At 38.2% G+C, this 21,095-nt stretch overlaps 1 protein-coding gene across 2 annotated transcripts in view; it reads left to right on the forward strand.

Moving 5' to 3' along the window:
• LOC104603426 (xanthine dehydrogenase 1) overlaps window positions 1-19,006 on the forward strand; it is a 120,931-nt gene extending 101,925 nt beyond the window's left edge. For both annotated transcript variants that reach the window (XM_010267446.3, XM_010267447.3), the window contains one exon: window positions 18,599-19,006. In XM_010267446.3, the coding sequence (XP_010265748.2) occupies window positions 18,599-18,841 (243 nt within the window). In that variant the 3' untranslated portion in view covers window positions 18,842-19,006. The remainder of the gene's footprint in view (window positions 1-18,598) is intronic.
• Window positions 19,007-21,095: the final 2,089 nt, after the last annotated feature.

Raw genomic sequence — 21,095 nt, forward strand, 5'->3', positions numbered from 1 at the left:
TTGGATTAAGGGGAGAGAAGAAAGGTGATTCTTGGTAAATATAGGGAGGTAGATAGATTTGAGTGGGATCCTAGGGAGGTGTCAATCTTACAAGGATTTCAGTGGAGGTGCACCAAGTATCAGATTTTGAGAAGATGAGTGGTTGAAGTTGGAAAGCTTCATGATCTTTGTCCAAGGCTATATAGACTTGGTCCACATGATATTTGGAATTTTGGATTAATCAATCCTATGAGATGAATGGAGAGCATTCAATATAGTGTCCAAAGTTTAGGTAACCTTTACTAGATAAGGAAGTGGAAAAGGGTTTCATGCGGCTGACCAGGTTATAGAGAAGGTAAAAGTTTCTAGTTCAGCAGGAGATGAGCTTTGGTGGAAGGAATGTAAAAAAAATGGCAGATTACAGTTAAATCCCTTGGATGCTACTAAAAATTAGATAGAGCCTTACAGTATTATGGCTATGTGGGGTAACTTTATCCCTCCAAGGATAGAGGCTTTTGCTTGGATAGTTGTGAGGGACAGTATTTTGAGACAGCAAATCATTTAAAGAATAGAGGAATTGGCATGAACAGTATTTGCTATATGTGCCTTAAAGAAGAGGAGAATGTAAGATATTTTTTTTCTTTCTTGCAAGGTGTCAGATTTTGTATGAAGGTTTTAGTCATCTCTTTTCAAATTGAGGTGTTTTCAGCTTATCACTCTGGAAGAGATTTTTGCAAATGGCCAAAAATCCCAGGCAGTATGAATTATGAAATCCAAAATCTTTTGGAGCTGCTTTCCTTTTGCATTTTATTGGGGAATTTGGAAGGAGAGATAGGAAATTGTTTAAAAAAGAAATATTGTAGAAATGAAAGAATTGTGGCTAATATTGGTAAAATGGTTATTCATTGGGAGCTTTTTCTTTTTTTTTTTTGGTAATGGGCTACACAATAGGGGTAGCCCTCCCCCAAACCCCTAGACCCCCCCAACCTGGGTGAAGGCAGGACTCGATCCCAGGTCTCCACTACAACCAGCTAGAGAATTTACCAGCAGGCTAGTTGGCACCTTTGATTATAGATTGGCCGTTCGTTCTTCCAGATTTTCGTCAGATATATAGACCAGAGTTTGGAGACCACTAAACTTCAAATGTTGCACCTTTGTGTATATAAAACCAAGATGTATCAAGATGTTGCCTTAACACCTTTCTCTCAAATGTACTAGCCATTTTTATTTTCTTTTAATAAATATTTTGTTTTACTATGTAAAAAATAAAACAGGAATAAACCACTGACAGGATATCTCAAGATTTATGCAAACAAATCCTGTGCATTGGAAAAACTATGAGAACAACTACATGTGAATTTTGAAGATGTTACCCTACTTGTGTTGATGAAATCATATGAACTTCATTGCCACCATCCATAGTCCAAATCAGAGTACTTTGTGTCTCAAAGTAGAAGTGGTCCTGACCTCCTACTTGAACATCTCCCTCTATAATATTGTAACAAGAACCTGACTGGAAACAAGCTTCCACATCCCCTTTTTCTATGTTTTTCTCACAATTAGGATGGAAACTATTAGCTTTGAGGGCGTCCTTTATGGTTAAAATTGCAGGGTGTTCTTCATACTGGATGTGGACATTCCTTGCAGCTAATTTCGCAGTTTCATGTGTATCGGCCACAACCACCCCTATAACCTGCACAAAACAAACAAAAGCTTCTACTGAAATAACTAAAGCAACAGTAAGAATCACATAGCTACTATATGGAAATCCCATACCTGACCTAGACAAGTTACAAACTCTGAAGCAAAAAGCTCTTCATCATCAATAACTGCTCCAATATTATTACCACCAGGTACATCTTTAGAAAGAAACAAACCTTCAAATCCAGGTAAAGATTTGGTCCCTGAATCATCTATAGAGAGTATACGAGCATGAGGCTTACTACTCAAAACCAAAGCAGCATATAAACCATTTGGAGGCAAGGGCAAGTCAGCAGCATATTCCGCCTCCCCTGTAACCTGAACAGTATGACACAAACAGACAATCAGGTCACTCCTCTTTCTAAGCTAGAAGCAACAAGTAATAATATACTCATTTCCAACCAATTTAACTTTTACAAAGGCATAATCATTAAGCTAGATCCAAGAGAAGTCTACTGATAATGGATAGATGAAGTGACCTAGAGAGGTCTTTATATCTCCTTTACCAAAGATAGGAGCAAGTGACCCATCGGCAAGGGATATTTTCTCTTTCCCAGAGAGGAGATGATATGAACAAAAAAGGTTAGATAGGCTGGTCATATGGTTTGATGCACCGGAATCTATAATCCAAGGGATTTTATGATTACTTGAGACTGAAGCATGATTTGCTGAGGCATATGTACCTGAGTGAGCAAAAGCCGATGAAGAGGATGCACTGTTGGAAGAGTGGGCTGAAGAAACTGTAGCTTCCAAGTGATTTAGGAGCTTCCCATACTTCTCAAAGTCTAATTTCATTGTGGCCAACTGCTCAATGGTTGATTTTTCCTCACTCTCCTTACTTCCCTTTTCAGGTACTGTAGCAGCATTAGCAGTCTTGGGTTTTCCCACTTGACTGCCCTTCTTAGGGTTGTTCTTAAACCTCTCAGGGAGTAGTCCAGGATGAAGTTTCTAGCAGGTATCCTTGGTATGCCGTGGTTTCTTGCAATATTCACACACCTGCTCCCTTTTTTCAGTAGGCCCCTTAGATTTCATTCCCGCATGTGCAAGGTGTTCAGTAGGTGGACTCTGCAACTGAACCTGTCGTCTACTATCCTCACTACTTATCATGGCATATGCCTGTGATAGAGTAACCTCATCTCTGGCCAAAATATTCTGTCTGATAATATCAAACTCAGGGTTGAGTCCAATGAGAAACTCGAACACCCTATTTCTCTCCACCAGCTTTCTGTACATTTTAGCATCCTTTTTACTCTCCCATACCACTGTTTCCATAACATCAATTTCCTGCCATAGGGACTTTAGTATGGAGTAGTAGATTGCCACACTCTTCTCCCCTGTCTCAGGTTCTTCACATCACTTTTCAATTTGTATGCTCTGGCTACATTCAGTTTCTGTGAATAGGTCTCAGTTACACTATCCCATATCTCCTTAGCCGAAGACATCTAGAGATAGTGTTGGCTTATATGAGGTTGCATAGAGTTGACTAACGATCCTGTAACAGTATAGTTCTCTTGCATCCATCTTTCAAATTCAGGGTCTGTCTCTTTGGGTTTCACCTTGCTGCCTGTGAGATACCCGAGTTTTCCTCTACTACAAACGTAGATTTTTATAGACTGTGCCCAAGCAAGATAATTCGTCCCATCTAGCTTAATTGTGGTAACACCCATCAAAACGGAATCTACTGGAGCAGGTCCAGAAGCTGGCACCTGCTTGAACTCACTTCCGTATGTCTCCATTAATCAAACGAAAATCAAAGAACAGAAAATTTTGACTATGTAAACTTACTTGAAGTCAAACTAGAACTTGGGTGCTTGAAAAACTAGGGTTTTGCTCCGTCCAGCAGATGAGCGGGAGAGAGGACACTGCCGCACCAACCAGAGTAACCCAAACTCTTCCAAACCTGAACCGCCCTCCTTTAGCAGTCACAAGACACCTTCCAAGCACAGAGCGCCACACCCAAGCTTCACCTTTCCTGGTAACTCGAAAATCTCCAGTCGGCTAGGGTTTTGGGCAGCAGCAAAACAACATCACTTCTTGGCATAATCTGGCCAGAACTAAACTCTCCAAACCCTTCTACCAACTAGGCAAGTGATTCTCTATACTATAGAGAACCTATCTCTCCATACACTCTTGATTTTAGAGTGTATAGGAACAAAGAAAAAGAAGAAAGAGGAACGGAACCCGCTCTGATACCAAGATGTAAATCAGTCCTCTAATATCAGATTTAAAAATAGTGATTAACAGAACAAATCAGAGCTGAATAATAGTGCAAGAGCTGTGTATGTCGAAGAGAAGAGGTAAGAGAAGGAGTCGAATAATCCACCCTTCTACCCTAACCCTATTTATTAATCTCCAAAAATTAATGATGACAAGTATGCCCTTAAGTGGGTGGCCAGTTTGGCAATTACATAAAGAAAATAAGACAAGAATAAATAACAGGCCCATTAAGTGAGGCCCATCAACATAAAATAAAAGATAAAAAAGGATATCACACAAGAGGCTGTTAGGGCCCATTCGGCCCAGTCTCTTTACAATATGATCGCACATATGACTATGTATGCTTGCGCTAGTAAGTTAGCTGGTAATGATGAGAAGGTGATAGCCACTATTATCATTGAGTCCTTCACAGGACAACTAAAAGGATGGTGGAATAACTACCTTACAGAAGGAGAAAGAGACTACATCCTGAATGCTGTAAAAAGAGGTGTAGATGGAGAGAGAATCCTAATTCAAGGATCTCTAGTATCGGATGCCGTCATGATCCTAATATTGAATATCCTAACCCAGCTTATAGGAAATTGATCAGATATGTGGGAAAGATTAAGAGAGCAATTGATAAATCTTAGATGTAAAACTCTCTGATTTTAGATGGTACAAAGATGTATTTCTGTCTAAGGTACATAGACTAACTAATTCCAGACAAGACTTATAGAAAGAACAATTTATCTCAGGGCTTCCGCCAGTGTTTGTGAAAAAGGTTAGAAACTACCTCAAGCAAATAGGAGGTGGTGGAATCTTGTATTCCAATTACTCCTATGGATATTTAATCCAGATAGTAAATCAAATGGGATTAGAAGTATGCAATGATATGAAACTAAAAAGACAAGTTAAAAGAGAAAAACTTAATTCCAAGAGAGAAAGAGGAGACTTTTGTTATCAATTTGGAATGGCTCTGGATCCTCCGGCTCTACGAATAATTCACAAGAAAAAGAAAAGGCAAATAAATTTTTACAAAAAAGAGAAGAAGCCCCATAAGAATCCTAAAAGGTTTTCTAAAGTCAGGAAGCCAGCACCCCCAACCTGTTTTAAATGTGGAAAAACATGACATTATGCTAACAATGTTTTAAAAATAAAACCACCACTAAAAAACTAAACGAGTTGGAAGAAGAAGGTGAGACCGAAGTCTCAATAAGAGAATCTTCCACCTCTTCTGAAGAAGGTTGCACCAAAGAAATTTGCACCTGCAAAAGCGAATCAGATACTTCAGAAGAAGAATCAGAAAAAGAAATCAATGTACTAACCCTAGATGAAGAATATCTGCTAGAAATACTCAACGAAATTCCTAATGAGGAATTAAGAAGAAATATTTGCTAACAACCTTACAAAGTCGAGCTGAAAAACACAATAAAGAAAACCAAAGATTGACGATAAGAAATCAATCAGAGGCCTCTCGACCTCCTACAGTCCAGGATTTGCGAGAAGAATTTAATTTGTTAAAAAAGGAGCTAAAAACCCTCAAATTAAGGGTAGATCAACTAGAAGCTGAAAAATTTTGGGAAAATCAATTAGATAAATCCTCAAAACAGGTTTGTACAGACTTTATAGGAAATGATGAAGAATTCATATACTCTATAGAAGAAGTTAGATACCAAAAATGGTACTCTAAGATCACCAGTAGAATTAAAGATTTTAAACTCTCTGTAATAGCCTTAATAGACTCAGGCGCAGACATTAATTGCATTAGAGAAGGAATCGTGCCTTCTAGATATTTTGAAAAAACAACCCAACAAGTTAATGTCGTAGATGGAAGAAAGCTAGAGATAAGGTATTAGATCCCTGTAGGTCATATCTGCACTCGAGGAACCTGTCTAAAGTCTACTTTCCTCATGGTAAAAGACTTAAGACAAGGGGTCATCTTGGGAACACCATTCCTATTATCCATCCTTCCCTGTCAAATTGACCATGCAGGAATTACAACTACGATAGGTGAAATCCCAGTAACTTATAAGTTTTGCCAAAAACCCAGAACTTCTACCATCAATACTCTCAAAGAGAAAGCAAAAGGTAAAGTGAAGTTTATAGCAGAGCTACAATATGAAATAAAAGAAAAGCAGCTAATCAAGCAGCTTGAAGAACCCAAAATGCAATTAGAAATTGAAAATTTTCAGAAAAGGCTGACCAAGGAAATTTGTGCTGAGATACCCAGCGCATTCTGGTACAGGAAAAAGCATACGGTAAAACTACCGTATGAAGAAGATTTTAGGGAATCAAACATCCCCACAAAGCCAGGCCAATCCAAATGAATAAAAGACTATTAGAAATTTGTTAAAAAGAAATCCAAGATTTATTGAAAAAAGGTCTAATTAGAGCAAGTAAATCTCCATGGAACTGTCCTGCGTTCTATGTAGAAAACGTGGCAGAAATAGAAAGAGGGGTTCCCAGGCTTGTTATAAATTACAAACCTCTTAATAAGGCACTCAGATGGATTAGATACCCCATTCCTAATAAGCAGGACTTGATAAACCGACTATATGATGCAGAGATATTTTCCAAATTTGACCTAAAATCAGGTTATTGGCAAATTATAATAGAAGAAAAGGATAGGTATAAAACTGCTTTCATAGTACCCTTTGGTCATTACGAATGGAATATAATGCCTTTTGGGCTAAAAAACACTCCATCTAAATTCTAGAGAATCATGAATGAAATATTCATACCCTATACTCAATTCATAATAGTAGATATTGACGATGTATTAATCTTCTCTTCTTCATTACAAGTTCACTAAAGTCCACTGGAAACACATAAACATATTCTTTAGAGTGATAAAAGAAAACGGGTTAGCAGCGTCTGCTAAAAAAAATGAAATTCTTTCAAACTGAAATTAAATTTCTGGGATTCCACATATCCAAAGGAACAATAGCACCTATTCAGAGAGTTATAGAATTTGTTGATAAATTCCCTAATGAAATTAAAGATAAAACTCAGCTTCAAAGATTTCTAGGTAGTCTAAATTACGTAGCAGACTACTATAAGGAAATAGTCCATGATCAACAATTGCTGGAAAAAAGATTAAGGAAAAATCCTCTAGAGTGGGCTAAACAATTTACCCAAATAGTTATGAAGATCAAACAAAGGGTAAATACTCTCTCCTGCCTCAACATCCCTCATCCAGGGTACCCTAAAATAGTAAAAACTGATGCTAGTGAAATAGGATAAGGAGGAATCTTGAAACAAAGGAGAGATGGGAAGAATGAAATAATCCGGTTTGCCTCGGGAGCTTGGAATGACACCTAGAAAAAATACTCTACGGTTGAAAAAGAAATGTTTAGTATTGTCCTCTACCGATAAAATACTCTAGATGGCAAGCTATTTTATCAGTATTTGATTTCGATATTAAACATATTAAAGGATCTGATAATGCTTTGCCAGATTTCTTAACCAAGGAATTTCTACAAGGTTATCTAATTAAAGATGGCTGACAGAAGACTCCGTCTTCCCTTAAGTCCTAATTCAAGGCGCCCAAAAAGGACAAATAAGTCCATTCCCAGGTCTAATTATGAGACTGGAACAAGCTCAAGGACTAATCAGTCCCAATAATGTCTCCCTTAATTAGGGAACAACTCCTACCAGTATCTACTCAACTCATCAGAATTTGTAACTACAATCTCAAGAGAAGAAGCCTCCTCCGGCTCCAACCATGTCAACCCAGAAGGAGCCCTCAACCATCTTGCCCTTTCCATTCTAGACGGGCATCATTTCACAGTTTGCGGACAAAACAAAGACTAGAAGTACTATGAAGAAATTCTCCTCCACACCGGGTTTGCCAGAATTCAGCATTATTTCAGGGACCCAAACAAGACTGAAATAGATTATTCCAAGCTAGTAATTGTTAAATTTTTATCCCTATCTTCATGGGGTCTAGCTAGCAAGCCGAAGTTCATCTCCAAACCCATGGACAAGAGGCTCAAAATATTTAACTATTGGGGTTATCAAGATGCTTGGTACAAAGTCTTCTTATTTCAGAATTCCGTCTTCAGACATTCTTGGTTCATCGGGTTCTTAGAAGACTTTCAAGGTCCATACCCTAACTGGGCATATATTTGGTGAACTTCTTGGGGAGCTTCCGATGATATCTTTCCACAACAAGAGCTCTAAGACAAATATAGGGCTTTTGGTAAAGGAAGATCTTATCTGGAATACGAGCATATAAAGCAGTTTGAGTTTTTCAAGACCTTTCGCCTCCCTTGGATTCTGAAATGGAGCTATCATCTGGACATATCTTGGATGTCCCCAACCATTGAACGCAAGATAGAAATTAAGTGGTGGGATAAATTTGACGTTTCGGCCATTCTCAAGCCCTCAGCTGAAGAAGACGATATCTTTCAATCCATATTCGACTCGTATATGGATAAGCTCCATAACAAGTTTCCGGACCTAGACCCTCTAGAGCTTGAAGAGATGTCTCTTCGCATGACTGAAAGGATAAAGGAAAAAAGTAAAGGAATCTCTAAAGACATCGAGACAGAGAGCATCCGTTCTCTTAGTCCATGCCAAGACTTGATGTAAAGATTCTTGCCTAGCCAAAACAGTGAAAAGCGTCGACAGACAAGATGAAAAGATTCCTTCTTAGCTAAAACAGTGAAATGCATTGACACTTGTCCGTATCAAGACAAATTAGCATCTCAATAATTAAGATGCGCTGTCAAAAGGCATCTTAATCATAGACGCCTCCAAGATAAGACCGAATATTGGAAGTCTCTCAAGGGCTCCCCGACCTCCTCTCATTTCAAAGGTGTGCAAAAAATTGGGAGAGTCCTCTAGTCTTGTACAATACTCTTCTTTGTAAGTCCGAGCGTTTTTGAGTTTCTTTTATTGTAAGTTTCTTTTGTGAGAATCACTTTAAGAGTGTTGAGTGTTTGTAAGAGATTGCTGATCCAAGGCATTTATCAGTGTTGTGTTTACCTTTGTAGGTACTGATTTCAAGCTCTCTTTAAATTGTGTTATTATATTTTATTTTCTATAAAACCACTATTTTATTATGGTAAGGGCCTGGGAATAGGATCTCGTCATGGGTCGGTCCACGGGGAAAACCTCCTGTTTTCCCTTGTCCCTTCCTTTTCTTGAGGTACCTATCTTGGCGCCTTAGTGGTGATTTGTTCAAGAGATCACCAACTCTCCTTACTCTTTTCTTGACTGAATTTCGATACCTTTATTGAATAATATCAGCTCCTTAAATAGGAGATTACAAAAGGTAAGAGTCCTGATTTTAGGGAGATTCCTTGCTAATTAGGAAGACTCCCTACTACTCTATCCTGAGAAGATAAGACTGAACTGATAAGATAAGATAAGTCTCCCTTACTTCTAATCTACTGACTAATAAGATAAGATAATCTAATCTACTAATAAGATAAGAATAATAAGATAAGATAAGAGCATTGCTGCTACCGAATTGATAAGAATACTGCTGCTGCCGAATTGGATAGGATGAGAACCCCAGATCAATGTTGCTACCGGTGGTGATATTTCCTTCCGATAAACGCGTCCATATCATATTATGCTTTATTTTTTGTAAGAGATTGCCGATTTAAGGCATCTGTTCATCATCCTTTCACACTATTCATCACTGTTCATATCCTCTCACGCCACACACTGTTCATCACCCTCGCACCACATTGTTCATTACCTCTCTCATCCATTTAGTATCAGAGCCATGATCCTAACCCCTTTGTTCAAATCCAGAACTGTTCTTCTCCATTCTTTCTAGTCCATCCCTTACTTGCTACACCCCACTTTACCATCACCTACTGATACCTTGTCGGAACCTCTAGTTGCTAGTAGGAAACCTAGAACCTTTGGCTAGAACCCAAAGACTGTAGCTTCTTCGGAGATATGACTGGGCTAGAACCCCAATCAGACAGCTTAGACACCTGTCGGTTTTATCGAGGGTAGAACCCTTGAGCCAAGGTCGAAGTCTCGTTGAAGGCCAAGAGAGTGAAGGCTGTGAAAGTTGACTGACCGTATTTGGTAAAGTGAAAGGAAATGATGAATCTAGTACCTCAGAAGATTCTGGTGAGCCTAGCAGTAGCACCTCCCTAACTAAGTCTATGTCTATAAAAAATATGGAAGCAGTGAACTATGATAATATAGAAAAATCTTTGCATAATTGGACCATCCCAAAAATTGCACACTCAGAAATATACAAGAAAGATATATTTAGTCTAAAAATAGATCTAAATGTTAGAAGTGTAGAAAGAACCATTGCCCTAGGTTACGAAGCAGAAAGCTTTTCCCTAGTAGATAAGAAGGTAATAGAGAGAGAGAGAGAGAGAGATTGTATTCCCCAAATCGATAATCCCTTCCTAGCTTCCTTTCCTTATTTATATATTGTTGTTACGATTCTGTTATACCAGCCTCTCCACTTGTCCAGTTTGTTAGTTAGTTTGTTCTAATGGCTGTTAGTTAGATTCTTTAAAGGCTGGCGTGGCCTTTTCTTGTACACTTGTATTCCCTTTATTTGTGTCTGAACAACAGATTCCTCTTTGACCTTACTTGTTGTCTATGTGGATGATATTGTGGTGACCGGAAGTGATATTAGTGAGATAGATGCTCTTAAGCGGAATCATCATGAAGAATTTGAAGTAAAGGACTTGGGAGAACCACACTACTTCCTGGGAATTGAGGCGGCTCGATCTAAGCATAGCATCTTCATCTCTCAAAGAAAGTATGTCCTTGACTTATTGGAAGGAACTGGAAAGTTAGGAGTAAAGCTTGCTGACACACCCATTGAATTGAACCATAAAATAAGTGTAGCAGGTGGAGAACCTCTCGAGGACAGGGCTATGTATCAAAGGTTGGTTGGGAGACTTCTTTATCTCTTCCTAACATGACCGGACATTTCATATGTTGTCTGTGTTGTCAGTTAGTACATGCATTATCCTAGGACCACTCACCTTCTGGCGGTGGAAAGGATACTTGCTTACTTGAAGAGATGCCCAGGGAGAGGCATACTTTTCAGGAACAGTGGACACATGAAGATAGAGGTGTATACAGATGCTGATTGGGTTGGATCCATTGATGGTAGAAGATCTACTTCAGGGTATTGTGCATTTGTAGGGGGGAACCTTGTTTCTTGGAGAAGCAAGAAACAAAATGTTGTTGCTCGCTCCAGCTATGAAGCTGAATACAGGTCCATGGCCAATGGTGTTGCAGAAGTGTTATGGCTGAAATCTTTGCTGGATGAACTTGGAATTGACTATGAAAAACCTCTAATGTTGTATTGTGATAATCAAGGAGCAATTAACATTGCCCATAACCCAATACAACATGATAGGACTAAACATATTGAGGTGGACAGACATTTTATCTGAGAGCGAGTTGCATCTCAAGAAGTGTGTCTTCCCTATGTTACCTCCAACATGCAGCTAGCTGATCCTTTTACTAAAGCAGTCACAAAATTCAGGTTGGTGACAGATTTATGCAAGTTGGGTATGACAAATATCTACTCCCAACTTGAGGGGGTGTGTAGAGATAGCTGATAAGCTGTTAGTGTGTGTGGGGTTCCAACTCCACATTTTATACCTGCTGTTTATTTTATTTTTATTTAGAATAATTGGGCCGGCTGGGCCTTGTTTGTCTTTCTTTTATTTGTTTTAAGTAAGGTTATTATGGTAATTAGTCATTGTAGTAGTTTTCAATATAAATACAACTTAGTGGAGGCTAGAAACATAATTTTCTGCCGAACCCTTCATTTCCTTCTCCTCCTCTTCCTCTCTCCCTTTCCTCTTATATTCGTCCCCTTCTTTTTTATTTTCTACTGTTTTAAATCAGAAAACAACTATTTGCTGGTTTAATTTATTCAAGTGTATAAAACCAAGTAACTAGCTCATGAAGGGTAGAAACACGTAGGCTTACTATTTTCTGATTTCATCGCCTAGGCGAGGCCTAGGCACCTTGGCGCCCCTTGGTCGCCTAGCCTTGCCTTGGCACCTTGAAAACTATGACTGACAGTTTAGAAGACTTTGGAAAATTCTTGTCAAAACTCCGGCAGGTGGGATCGGTATGAGATTATCAACTTGAGTTTGAGAAGTTGGAAACCAGAGTGCAAGTATGGCTGGAAAAGGCACTGTTGGGTTGCTTTATTGGAGGATGTAAAGAAGAAATCCGAGAAGAGGTCAAGGCATTACAGCCAACCTGTCTCAGCAGGTGTGGGTATTACAAGACTGCAAGACTTAACAGATCAAGGAGAATAGGTAGGACCAACTGGGATCAACCCATTCGAGTTGAACCAATCCAATATCGACCAGAACCTGGACCAATTCAAAACTGAAAAACCCACCAGTTCTACCAAAAGGTGAGATGGGCCAGCCCAAGAATCAGAACTCAATACAGGCTTTAATTTCCTACAAATGATTGACATGGGCCGAAATGCAATCTCGTCATGATTGTGGTCTTTGCTATAATTGCGATGGGAAATTCAGGCTGGGTCATCGATGCAAAGCCCAGCAAAACTATGTGCTAGAAACTGAGGAAGGTGATGATGGAGGACCAAAGGATTGGGAAAACCCGATGAACTTCGAGATACTAACACCAGAAATATCATTACAGGTCCTAAATGGACATCCCAACCCCCAAACCATGAGGGTAGTTAGAAGAATAATGGGCCAAGTCTCAATACTAGTGGCGGCAGCACCTTAAGCTTCATAACAATAGGCCTATTGGCCTCACCCATAAATTGGGCCTACAGCCACATTATATACCAACCATTGATGTGTGTATAGCTGATGGTAACCACATTAAGTTTGACAAGAGTTTGCTCAGTAGTCCCCATAAAATCCAAGACTACTTGGTCCATGCCGATTTGCACCCGTTACATTTCAGTGGAGCAGATGTTGTACTGGGCGTCCATTGGTTAAAACAATTGGGTCCAGTGTCGTGTTATTGGCAGCGAATGACAATGGATTTTTCATTGGATGATAGAGTGCATCACATTGAAGGGATACAACAAGCCACTCTACAGGTTGAAGGCTTGGTAGCCCTCTTAAGGGACTGCCAAACACAGAATTAGAATCCGGTGTTGCTACCAATGTTCAGAGAACCAGACCAAGCATAGAACTGGAGAAGGGAGAGGTTCACGGGTCAGAGGTTCGACCGGGATCGAACCATGATGATGTGGTATATACATATATATAGTTATATACTATGGATCATATAAATACTATATTAATATATTTTATAACTTTTAATATACTTAAATATGGGGATGGATGGTAAGCTTCTTAATTTTTAAAACAAATGATAGGGTTCAAGCCTTTTAATATACATTTACTTTAAAATATGTGCATAATAATGTAATATATACAATAAAGAGATTAATTAGCATAAGTAAAGAGGTGGATTAGTGGTAATTAGGTAATCTTTGAAAATAAGAGGTCTTGGGTTCAAATCTTTTTCTAAAATTTATCAGAACAATCATAACGAGTAACATAAGATGTCCAAAAGGACAAGAACAAGCAGTCAAAAACGGGAACTCCCTTTGAAGAACCTAGAACATTAAGAGCTCTAAAAGCATCTATGGAAACCCATGAACCCACAACCACCCAAACTCAGACCTAAACATCTTCGGCACATCAATTCCTCCAGTTTATGTCAGAAGCCCCATCACCCCTCCAGTTTGTCTTAGGTTCAAATCCTGTTAACAACATTTTTGTATGGACCCGGGTGGTTTCATGAAACCAGGGCCAGTTCACCGGTTTTCTGGTTAAACCAGCCAGTCATCCAGTTTTCACCAAGTTCTGAGCAATTCCGGTTAGTGGGGTGTAACCAAACTGGTCGGTCCCCCAGGTCACAGTTCAAATGGTTTGATCAGCCAGTCTGGTCCAGTTTTCTATACACTGGTTGCTACACATGGGTATGGAGCCTAGCCCAGCATCACAATCAGCCCAGCCAGGCCAGTTTCCAGAAGGTCAGAACCAACTCAAGCAAGTGTTGGTCGATTTTGGAGATGTTTTTCAAGAGCCACAACAGCTACCACGACATTGTTTCCATGATCATCATATTCAGATTGTTCCAGGAGCACCATCAGTGAATGTGAAAGCATCTTGTTATCCATAAGTCTAGAAAGAAGAAATTGGAAAACAGGTTAAACAATTGCTCCAAAAACAATTTGTTCAGCCCATTCTCCTCATCAGTGCTTCTTGTCAAAAAGAAAGATGGCATGTGGCAATTTTGCATTAAGTGTCGAGCACTCAACAAAATAACCATGATGGGAAGTTTTCCAATCCCCATCATTGAAGAGCTCTTGGATGAACTAAGGTCAGCAACAATGTTCTCTGAATTGAATCTTAGGTCCGGATACCATCAAGTAAGGATGAATTTTTAGTGATGCCATTTGGACTCACCAATGTGCCATCTACCTTCCAAGCACTAATGAACAAGGTATTTTACCCCTTTCTCCGCCAATTCATCTTAGTATTTTTTGATGATATCCCAATATATATTCTTGATTAGCGCTTTCGTCTTCATCATCTCACCATTGCTTTCTATCTTTTGTGAGACCACAATCTCTATGCTAAGGCCTCAAAATGTGAGTTTGGTGAAACCCAAATCCATTACTCGGGCCATGTAATTATCAATGGTACAGTAATGGTAGATCCAACAAAACTGGAGTGCATACAGCAATGGCCACAACCTACTTCAGCAAAATGTTTGAGGGCATTCTTGGGCCTCACAAGATGCTATAGACAGTTTATTAAAAATTATGGGATGTTAGCAGCCCCATTGGCCCAACTCTTAAAGGACTCCTTTTCATGGTCAATAAAATCCCAAGAAGACTTTGATAACCTGAAAACTGCTGTACACCCCCTGGAACTAGCTCTAACAAACTTTTGCAAGTCCTTTGTACGAGAATGTGATGCATCAGGGGGAGGTATAGGAGTGGTGCTAATGCAGGAAAACAGGTCCATTGCCTACTTCAGCAAGGCCCTCTCAGGACGGGCCTGTGCAAAATTAGTTTATGAGAAGGAGATTATGGCATTTTGACAGCTGTACATTCTTATGTATAGAAACAATACCATTTTCAGCAATGGAAGAGAATGATCAGCCAATAATTCTTTTTCTTTCCTACCAAAACATTAGAACAAGTAGGGAAATAAAAGAAAAAAAAAAGCTGAGAAAATATTGATCATGTGGTTTGAATCAGATCACACTCCCTAGGTGCACACGTGAGGCGCATTTTAGGGTATGCACCTTGCCTAGGTCCCAGGTGTAGGATGCAAACGGATCGGATCGGATTCGAATCAGGTTTTATCCGAATCCGATCCAACATTGTTCATATTGGATCCGATCCGTTCAGATCTGATATGCCACGATTTGAACTCGAATCCTATCGGTAAGTTGGACCTTCAGATCTGATCCGATCCGACTTGTTTTCTTTAAAAATTTAATAAATTATTAAAATGAAAATAAAATATACCAATTTAAATAAATAAAAAACAAAAAATATAAGTTTTTTTTTAATTATTTTCATCATATATATACATGTTTTTTATAAATAAATAAATAAATAATATAACAAATTTATAAAATACAATATAAATAATATATTTATAAATAAATAAATAACATATATATATATACGTATTATATATATATATATATGTATATATTTATATTTATAAATATATAACATATATCGGATTGGATAGGGGGGTGATTCGAATTTGATCAAATAGGATCAGATCTCGGATCAAATTGGATCATGATCTGATTCATTTGCACCCCTAGGTGTAGTACTATCAAAAGGTGTGTATCTAGTGTGCCTAGTTAGCCTTATGCTTCAGCCCTTGGCTTATGGTTAGAAGATAAGCCAAGGGCTATGCCCTCTGGCCCCCGACCAGGCTCCTCAAGGCAAGCCCAAACATGTCCATATTAAGATCTTAAATTCTTAATTCCTAGAAAAAAGTCTTTATAACTTTAAGTATCTTTTAAAATTATCTTTTATTCTGATGAATGAATGAGCAACATTAACAAATATGGAGTTTTTGGAGCTTTGGTGAGCGAGCAAAGGGGCTTGGTACAAAGGTGGCTTGCAGAATTAGGAATTCATAATGTTTAAGTTTTCCTTTTAAGTATCTTTTAAAGTTACATGCTTGAATGTTGTATTTAATATTTTTAAGTTTTCATTTTAAATATGTTTTATATGTTGTATTTAATATTTTTAATACTTCGCATTTTTTTAAATTTTTTGCCTTTTTTGAACATTTTACTATCTTTTGCTTTTTTGCATCTTGCTTCAAAATGGCACACGCCTCGCCTTGCGCCTTACACCTTGGGTGCAAAATGGCCCTTTCACTTTTTTTGCACCTTGCACTTTTAAAACACTGGATACACAAATACTTGAGTGGGCAAATTCTAATGTGGTGGAGCTCTCCTGTCAGAACTCTTTCTATCATGGAATTTCCAGCTTCCCCTTCAAAATAGTATCTATCCTGTTCTAACCTCTGGGTATAAATACTTTACGAGGAACACCTTGAGATGATGGAGTAGGACCAAATGTAGTGGAAAATTATGTGGTTGATCCATTATTGATTGTAGTGTTCTTTACATTCTAATTAAATCTGGTACAGATGTCCACGAAGCCTCCAACAATGATCCCTATTGTGTCCCTCAAACAATTTACTTTTCTTATCCACCTTGTCTCCTTTGTCTCTGGTATATCTTTATAGGGAATTGAGTTCTCTTAAACCATAATCTGGAACTGTCGAGGTAAATATGATTAGGAAAATATCGGACCTTCGAAATTTAACCAAATCAGGTGGTTGAATAATCTCTGGATCCGGGAAAAGAAAATGAACAAATGCCTTCCATTCTTTTATCACAAAAAATTGTCCATGTTATCCTCCAAATGAACATGGAAGTGCACAAGGGCAGCAGTGATATGGACACTATGGAAGAAAGGAATCTAAGGATCTTTGAGGAAAAGAGAACTAAAGAATCGTTGATAGAAGGTATTATGGTGAAGGTGATTCATTGGGTAAAATCACTAAAATTATTCTTAGATTTAAGGTTTGATGATATAAGAAGGGAGTGGGCATAATTGCAGCTTCTTCATCTTCAAAAAGGAAGGTTTCTAGTACCTGGGACCCACCTGAGAATGGCAGTAGCTTTGGCAATCCAGGTCCCTCTGGAAAGGAGTTATAAGGAAAGATAGTCGAGCTATTTTAGGCCTGTTTTCAGGGCCTATTGGGGAAGGGCACTCTACAACAGCAGAGTTAAAGGCAGTAAGGCAGTGTTGTATGGACTACAAAAAGCTGGGGAACTGGGGGTAAGGAAGTTGATAGTAGAAGGAGATGCAAAAGTAATCCTGAGTTGGTTGAACCAGACTGAAAAGACTCCCTGGTACTTCAGAAATGGATTCAAAAAGCTGAGGAGAATTGCAAGGGATATGCAGCTAGTATTCCATTGGACCCCAAGGTCAGTCAACAGTCTGGCAGATCAACTAGCAAAGCAAGGGCCAAGGGGTTAGCAGAGAACAGTTCTTCTGGGCAACTTTTTAAAGCTGAAAAGAGAAAACTTTTTATGTTTTCTGTTAAGTTGTTTGGGGTAGCTGAGGCTACCTATAATCTGTATTACTCTTCTATTATTAATAAAATTTCGTGTTGCTGATTAAAAAAAAAAAGAAGAAACTTTATGAGGAACACCTTGAGATGATGGAGTGGGACCAAATGTAGTGGAAACTTATGTGGTTGATCCATTAATGATTGTAGTGTTCTTTACATTTTAGTTAAATCTGGTACAGATGTCCACGAAGCCTCCAACAATGATCCCTATCGTGTCCCCCAAACAATTTAGTGCACTAACTTTTCTTATCCACCTTGTCTCCTTTGCCTCTGGTATCTTTATAGGGAATTGAGTCCTCTCTTAAACCATAATCTGGAACTGTCAAGGTAGAAAAAAAGCAACCCAACCTTCAGAAACAGACCTTAAAGAGGGTGGGGCAGTAAATATGATTAGGAAAATATTAGACCTTCGAAATTTAACCAAATCAGGTGATTGAATAATCTATGAATTCAGGAAAAGAAAACGAACCAAATGCCTTCCATTTTTTGTCCATGTTATCCTCCAAATGAACAAAAAAGAAAAAAAATGGCAGACTACAATAAATGCTTTCGGAAGAAATTCTTCAAGAATCAGTAGATTTTCTCCGACCTGATCAAAATCACTTCCAAAAAACCCGAACTTCTTGTTCTCTTGGCTCCCATACAGTCCAAACCAATTTTTCTAAAAGGAATTTCAGTTGCTACCATTGTCTGTGAAGTTCTTGAGCATTTGAATCCTAAGGTGGACTCCTAGATCCCGTGTTGATAAAGTTTTGCTGCCACAACAGAGCACTGGTTTTGTCATTCAGTGCTCGGTGAGTTTCCAATTAAATTGGAATGATATCTCAATGGAATGGGAACATGGGATGGTTGGGATCATCAAGACATCAAGTTCACATGATTCTTGCCAAGATGTAACATTAATTGAATTGATTTCAAATTAGTGCTTGGTGGAAGTTACTTTAATATCAAATGTACCGAATACTTAAATACGATGGTTGTATTTATGCTGGAGTTTTTGGTATTGCTTTTAAAAATATTGCAATTAAATAACTAAATGCTGACCTTTATCCTGTTTTGGGTTCTATGCTAATGGACAGGGTGTTCCAAATGTTAAAGCCATACACTCATCTAAGGCCGTAGGGGAGCCACCATTCTTTCTTGCTTCATCAGTTTTTTTCGCCATAAAAGACGCAATAATAGCTGCAAGAAGAGAGGTTGGATGTAATGACTGGTTTCCACTTGATAATCCGGCAACCCCTGAAAGGATTCGGATGGCTTGTACAGATGAATTCACCAAACCATTTGTTGGTTCAGAATTCCGCCCTAAGCTTAGCGTGTGACTCATTCTTAATTCTTTTCTTTGTCTCTATCCCGTTTCTATGTGAAACTCGAACATGTGCTTCAAAGTTCAAACATGTACATTCTTTAACTATAGAATTCCACCTTGTAACTTATTCTGTATAAAAATTAAAATGATATCAATATAATTGCAATCTTGATTTATATACGAAACTCTGTCATTATTGAATAAATGCGAATGCCTTTATGTAATGCTGTGCTAAACTGCTAATTGTTCGTGCAACTATTGATTTATATACAAAATTCAGCTCTGCTTTAATCTGGAACTATTGATTTATATACAAAACTCAGCTCTGCTTTAATCCAAATCATTTGGTGTTGTCTACACCCTACATGAATCCTGCCTTGCCATTGTGCTCTAATATGTAAATGTTCGATGAGGGGGATGTCTAGTAGTTTGTGAGTTTACACGTAAGAGAGAATAGTTTGTTCTCTACATTGGTTAGGCAATACCTTCATAACACTTGGGCGATGTAAGACGTATAACATTCACTATCGTGTGTATTGAGTGCGTGCTGTCCCATGTCCCATGTTGCTTAGGAGTTGGAATGAAGGTTTTGCTTTTTAAGTATCAGACATGTATGAGCATATCCAAAATATTGCAATGTACTATGAATATCAGACATGTATCAGTTTTGTAACCCAAACCCAATGATACACTAAGGCCCTGTTCGTTTTTCAGCGGGTAAATGCAGTTATTTGGGCAAGTTTTTTCTGAGAAATATTTATCCGGTTTAGTGTATTTCTTTATGTTTTTTTATTTTTCATGTAAATAAGCAATGACCATTTTAACCATAAAAATCCATTATTAAAAGGGGTAAGTGCTACCCAAGAAAATAAACTTTTCTTGGTCCTCACATAAATCTGAAAAAAGAACATGGGATTCTTGGTCAATGAGAACCAAAATCTCATAGACCAACTTTCTCCCCTCTCAAAACCGGGAAAAAGAACACCCCCTAAAACTGACAGTTCACTTCTTTTATTTGTAAACAAGAGAATCAGAGTTTCGATTGTTTGAACTGGATACTTTGAAGTTGTAAACTTGTAATTTATTCCATGGGCCCAATGCCATTCCAAACCCTGCCCACCCTGGGCCTAACAATATTTTTTTCATCTATTATTTATTATATATCATGCCCAGCCCGACCCAGTCTGGGCCCATATGAGTCGTGGGCCTGGGCTATAACTCTTATCATAGGTGCTAGGCCCGGTCCATGATCACTCCTAGTTACATGTCCCACATTGCCAAAGTAGTAGCCCTGAGTGCCATGTACAATGGTAGTCAGTAGTCTGACCTTCAGATTCCGTTGCTCCCTTTTATGAATCTTGTTCATATTAGCCATTGGTATGGCATTTTTTTTTTTCTGGCTAAGCGGGACAGTATCAATTCCTTAGCCTCTGTTGTTTACACATGTTCCTTTGGATGATGCTATGGTGATAATAAAAAGACCATTTTATCTGTAAGACACCAATATCATTTAGGAGGAGAATAAGGGCTTAAATTTCATAGTGGGAGTTTTGTAGACCAAACATTTTCATTCTCTCGGTCGGCATCAATGGTAATGGATTAAATTGTTAATTTGTCTATCATTATTTATTTGTGGAAAATCTATAATGCCAGAAAGACTGGAAGGGCTTTGACGAATTGAAACCCGCATGAATTTTGATAAATACCACCTGATTGGTTACCATTTTGATGATATTGATTCATTGATTATAAGCTTTTCCGGTATGATAGTCAAAGTTTGACTTGATTAAGGAGATATTTGGCCCACCAATGAAAAAAGGTGGTCATTGACCCATCAGTTCAACTGGCTGGCTAGCTAAATAAAGATCAGCACATCGTATGATATGCATGTTCCTAGAGCAATAGTTTCAGCTGGCTGCAAATACAGGGCGGATGATTGGTTACATGGGCTGTTATCACATGTTATGGAACACTGGCATGTTCATTCAAGTATCTAAACTAGCAATGAGTATGGAAGAAAGAGAAAAGAAAAAAAAAAAAAGAGATTCAATGACTTAGTGCGTATTCTACATCATAAATGTTTTTTGTATTCATTTGTTTTTAAAACAACTGTCATAGAAAAAAAATAAAATATATTCTAAAACTGTGTTTTTATATCCCACGCAAAGATTTAGTTTTACTTCAAGAAAATTATGTTTTTGAGACCATCAAAATAATAATTTTAAAAACAAAACAAAATTTTCTGTCCAGATATTATATGCTTTTTG

This window comes from Nelumbo nucifera, chromosome 2 (assembly GCF_055504915.1).
Source record: "Nelumbo nucifera cultivar China Antique chromosome 2, China Antique-T2T, whole genome shotgun sequence".
In the NCBI taxonomy this organism is placed as follows: domain Eukaryota; kingdom Viridiplantae; phylum Streptophyta; class Magnoliopsida; order Proteales; family Nelumbonaceae; genus Nelumbo; species Nelumbo nucifera.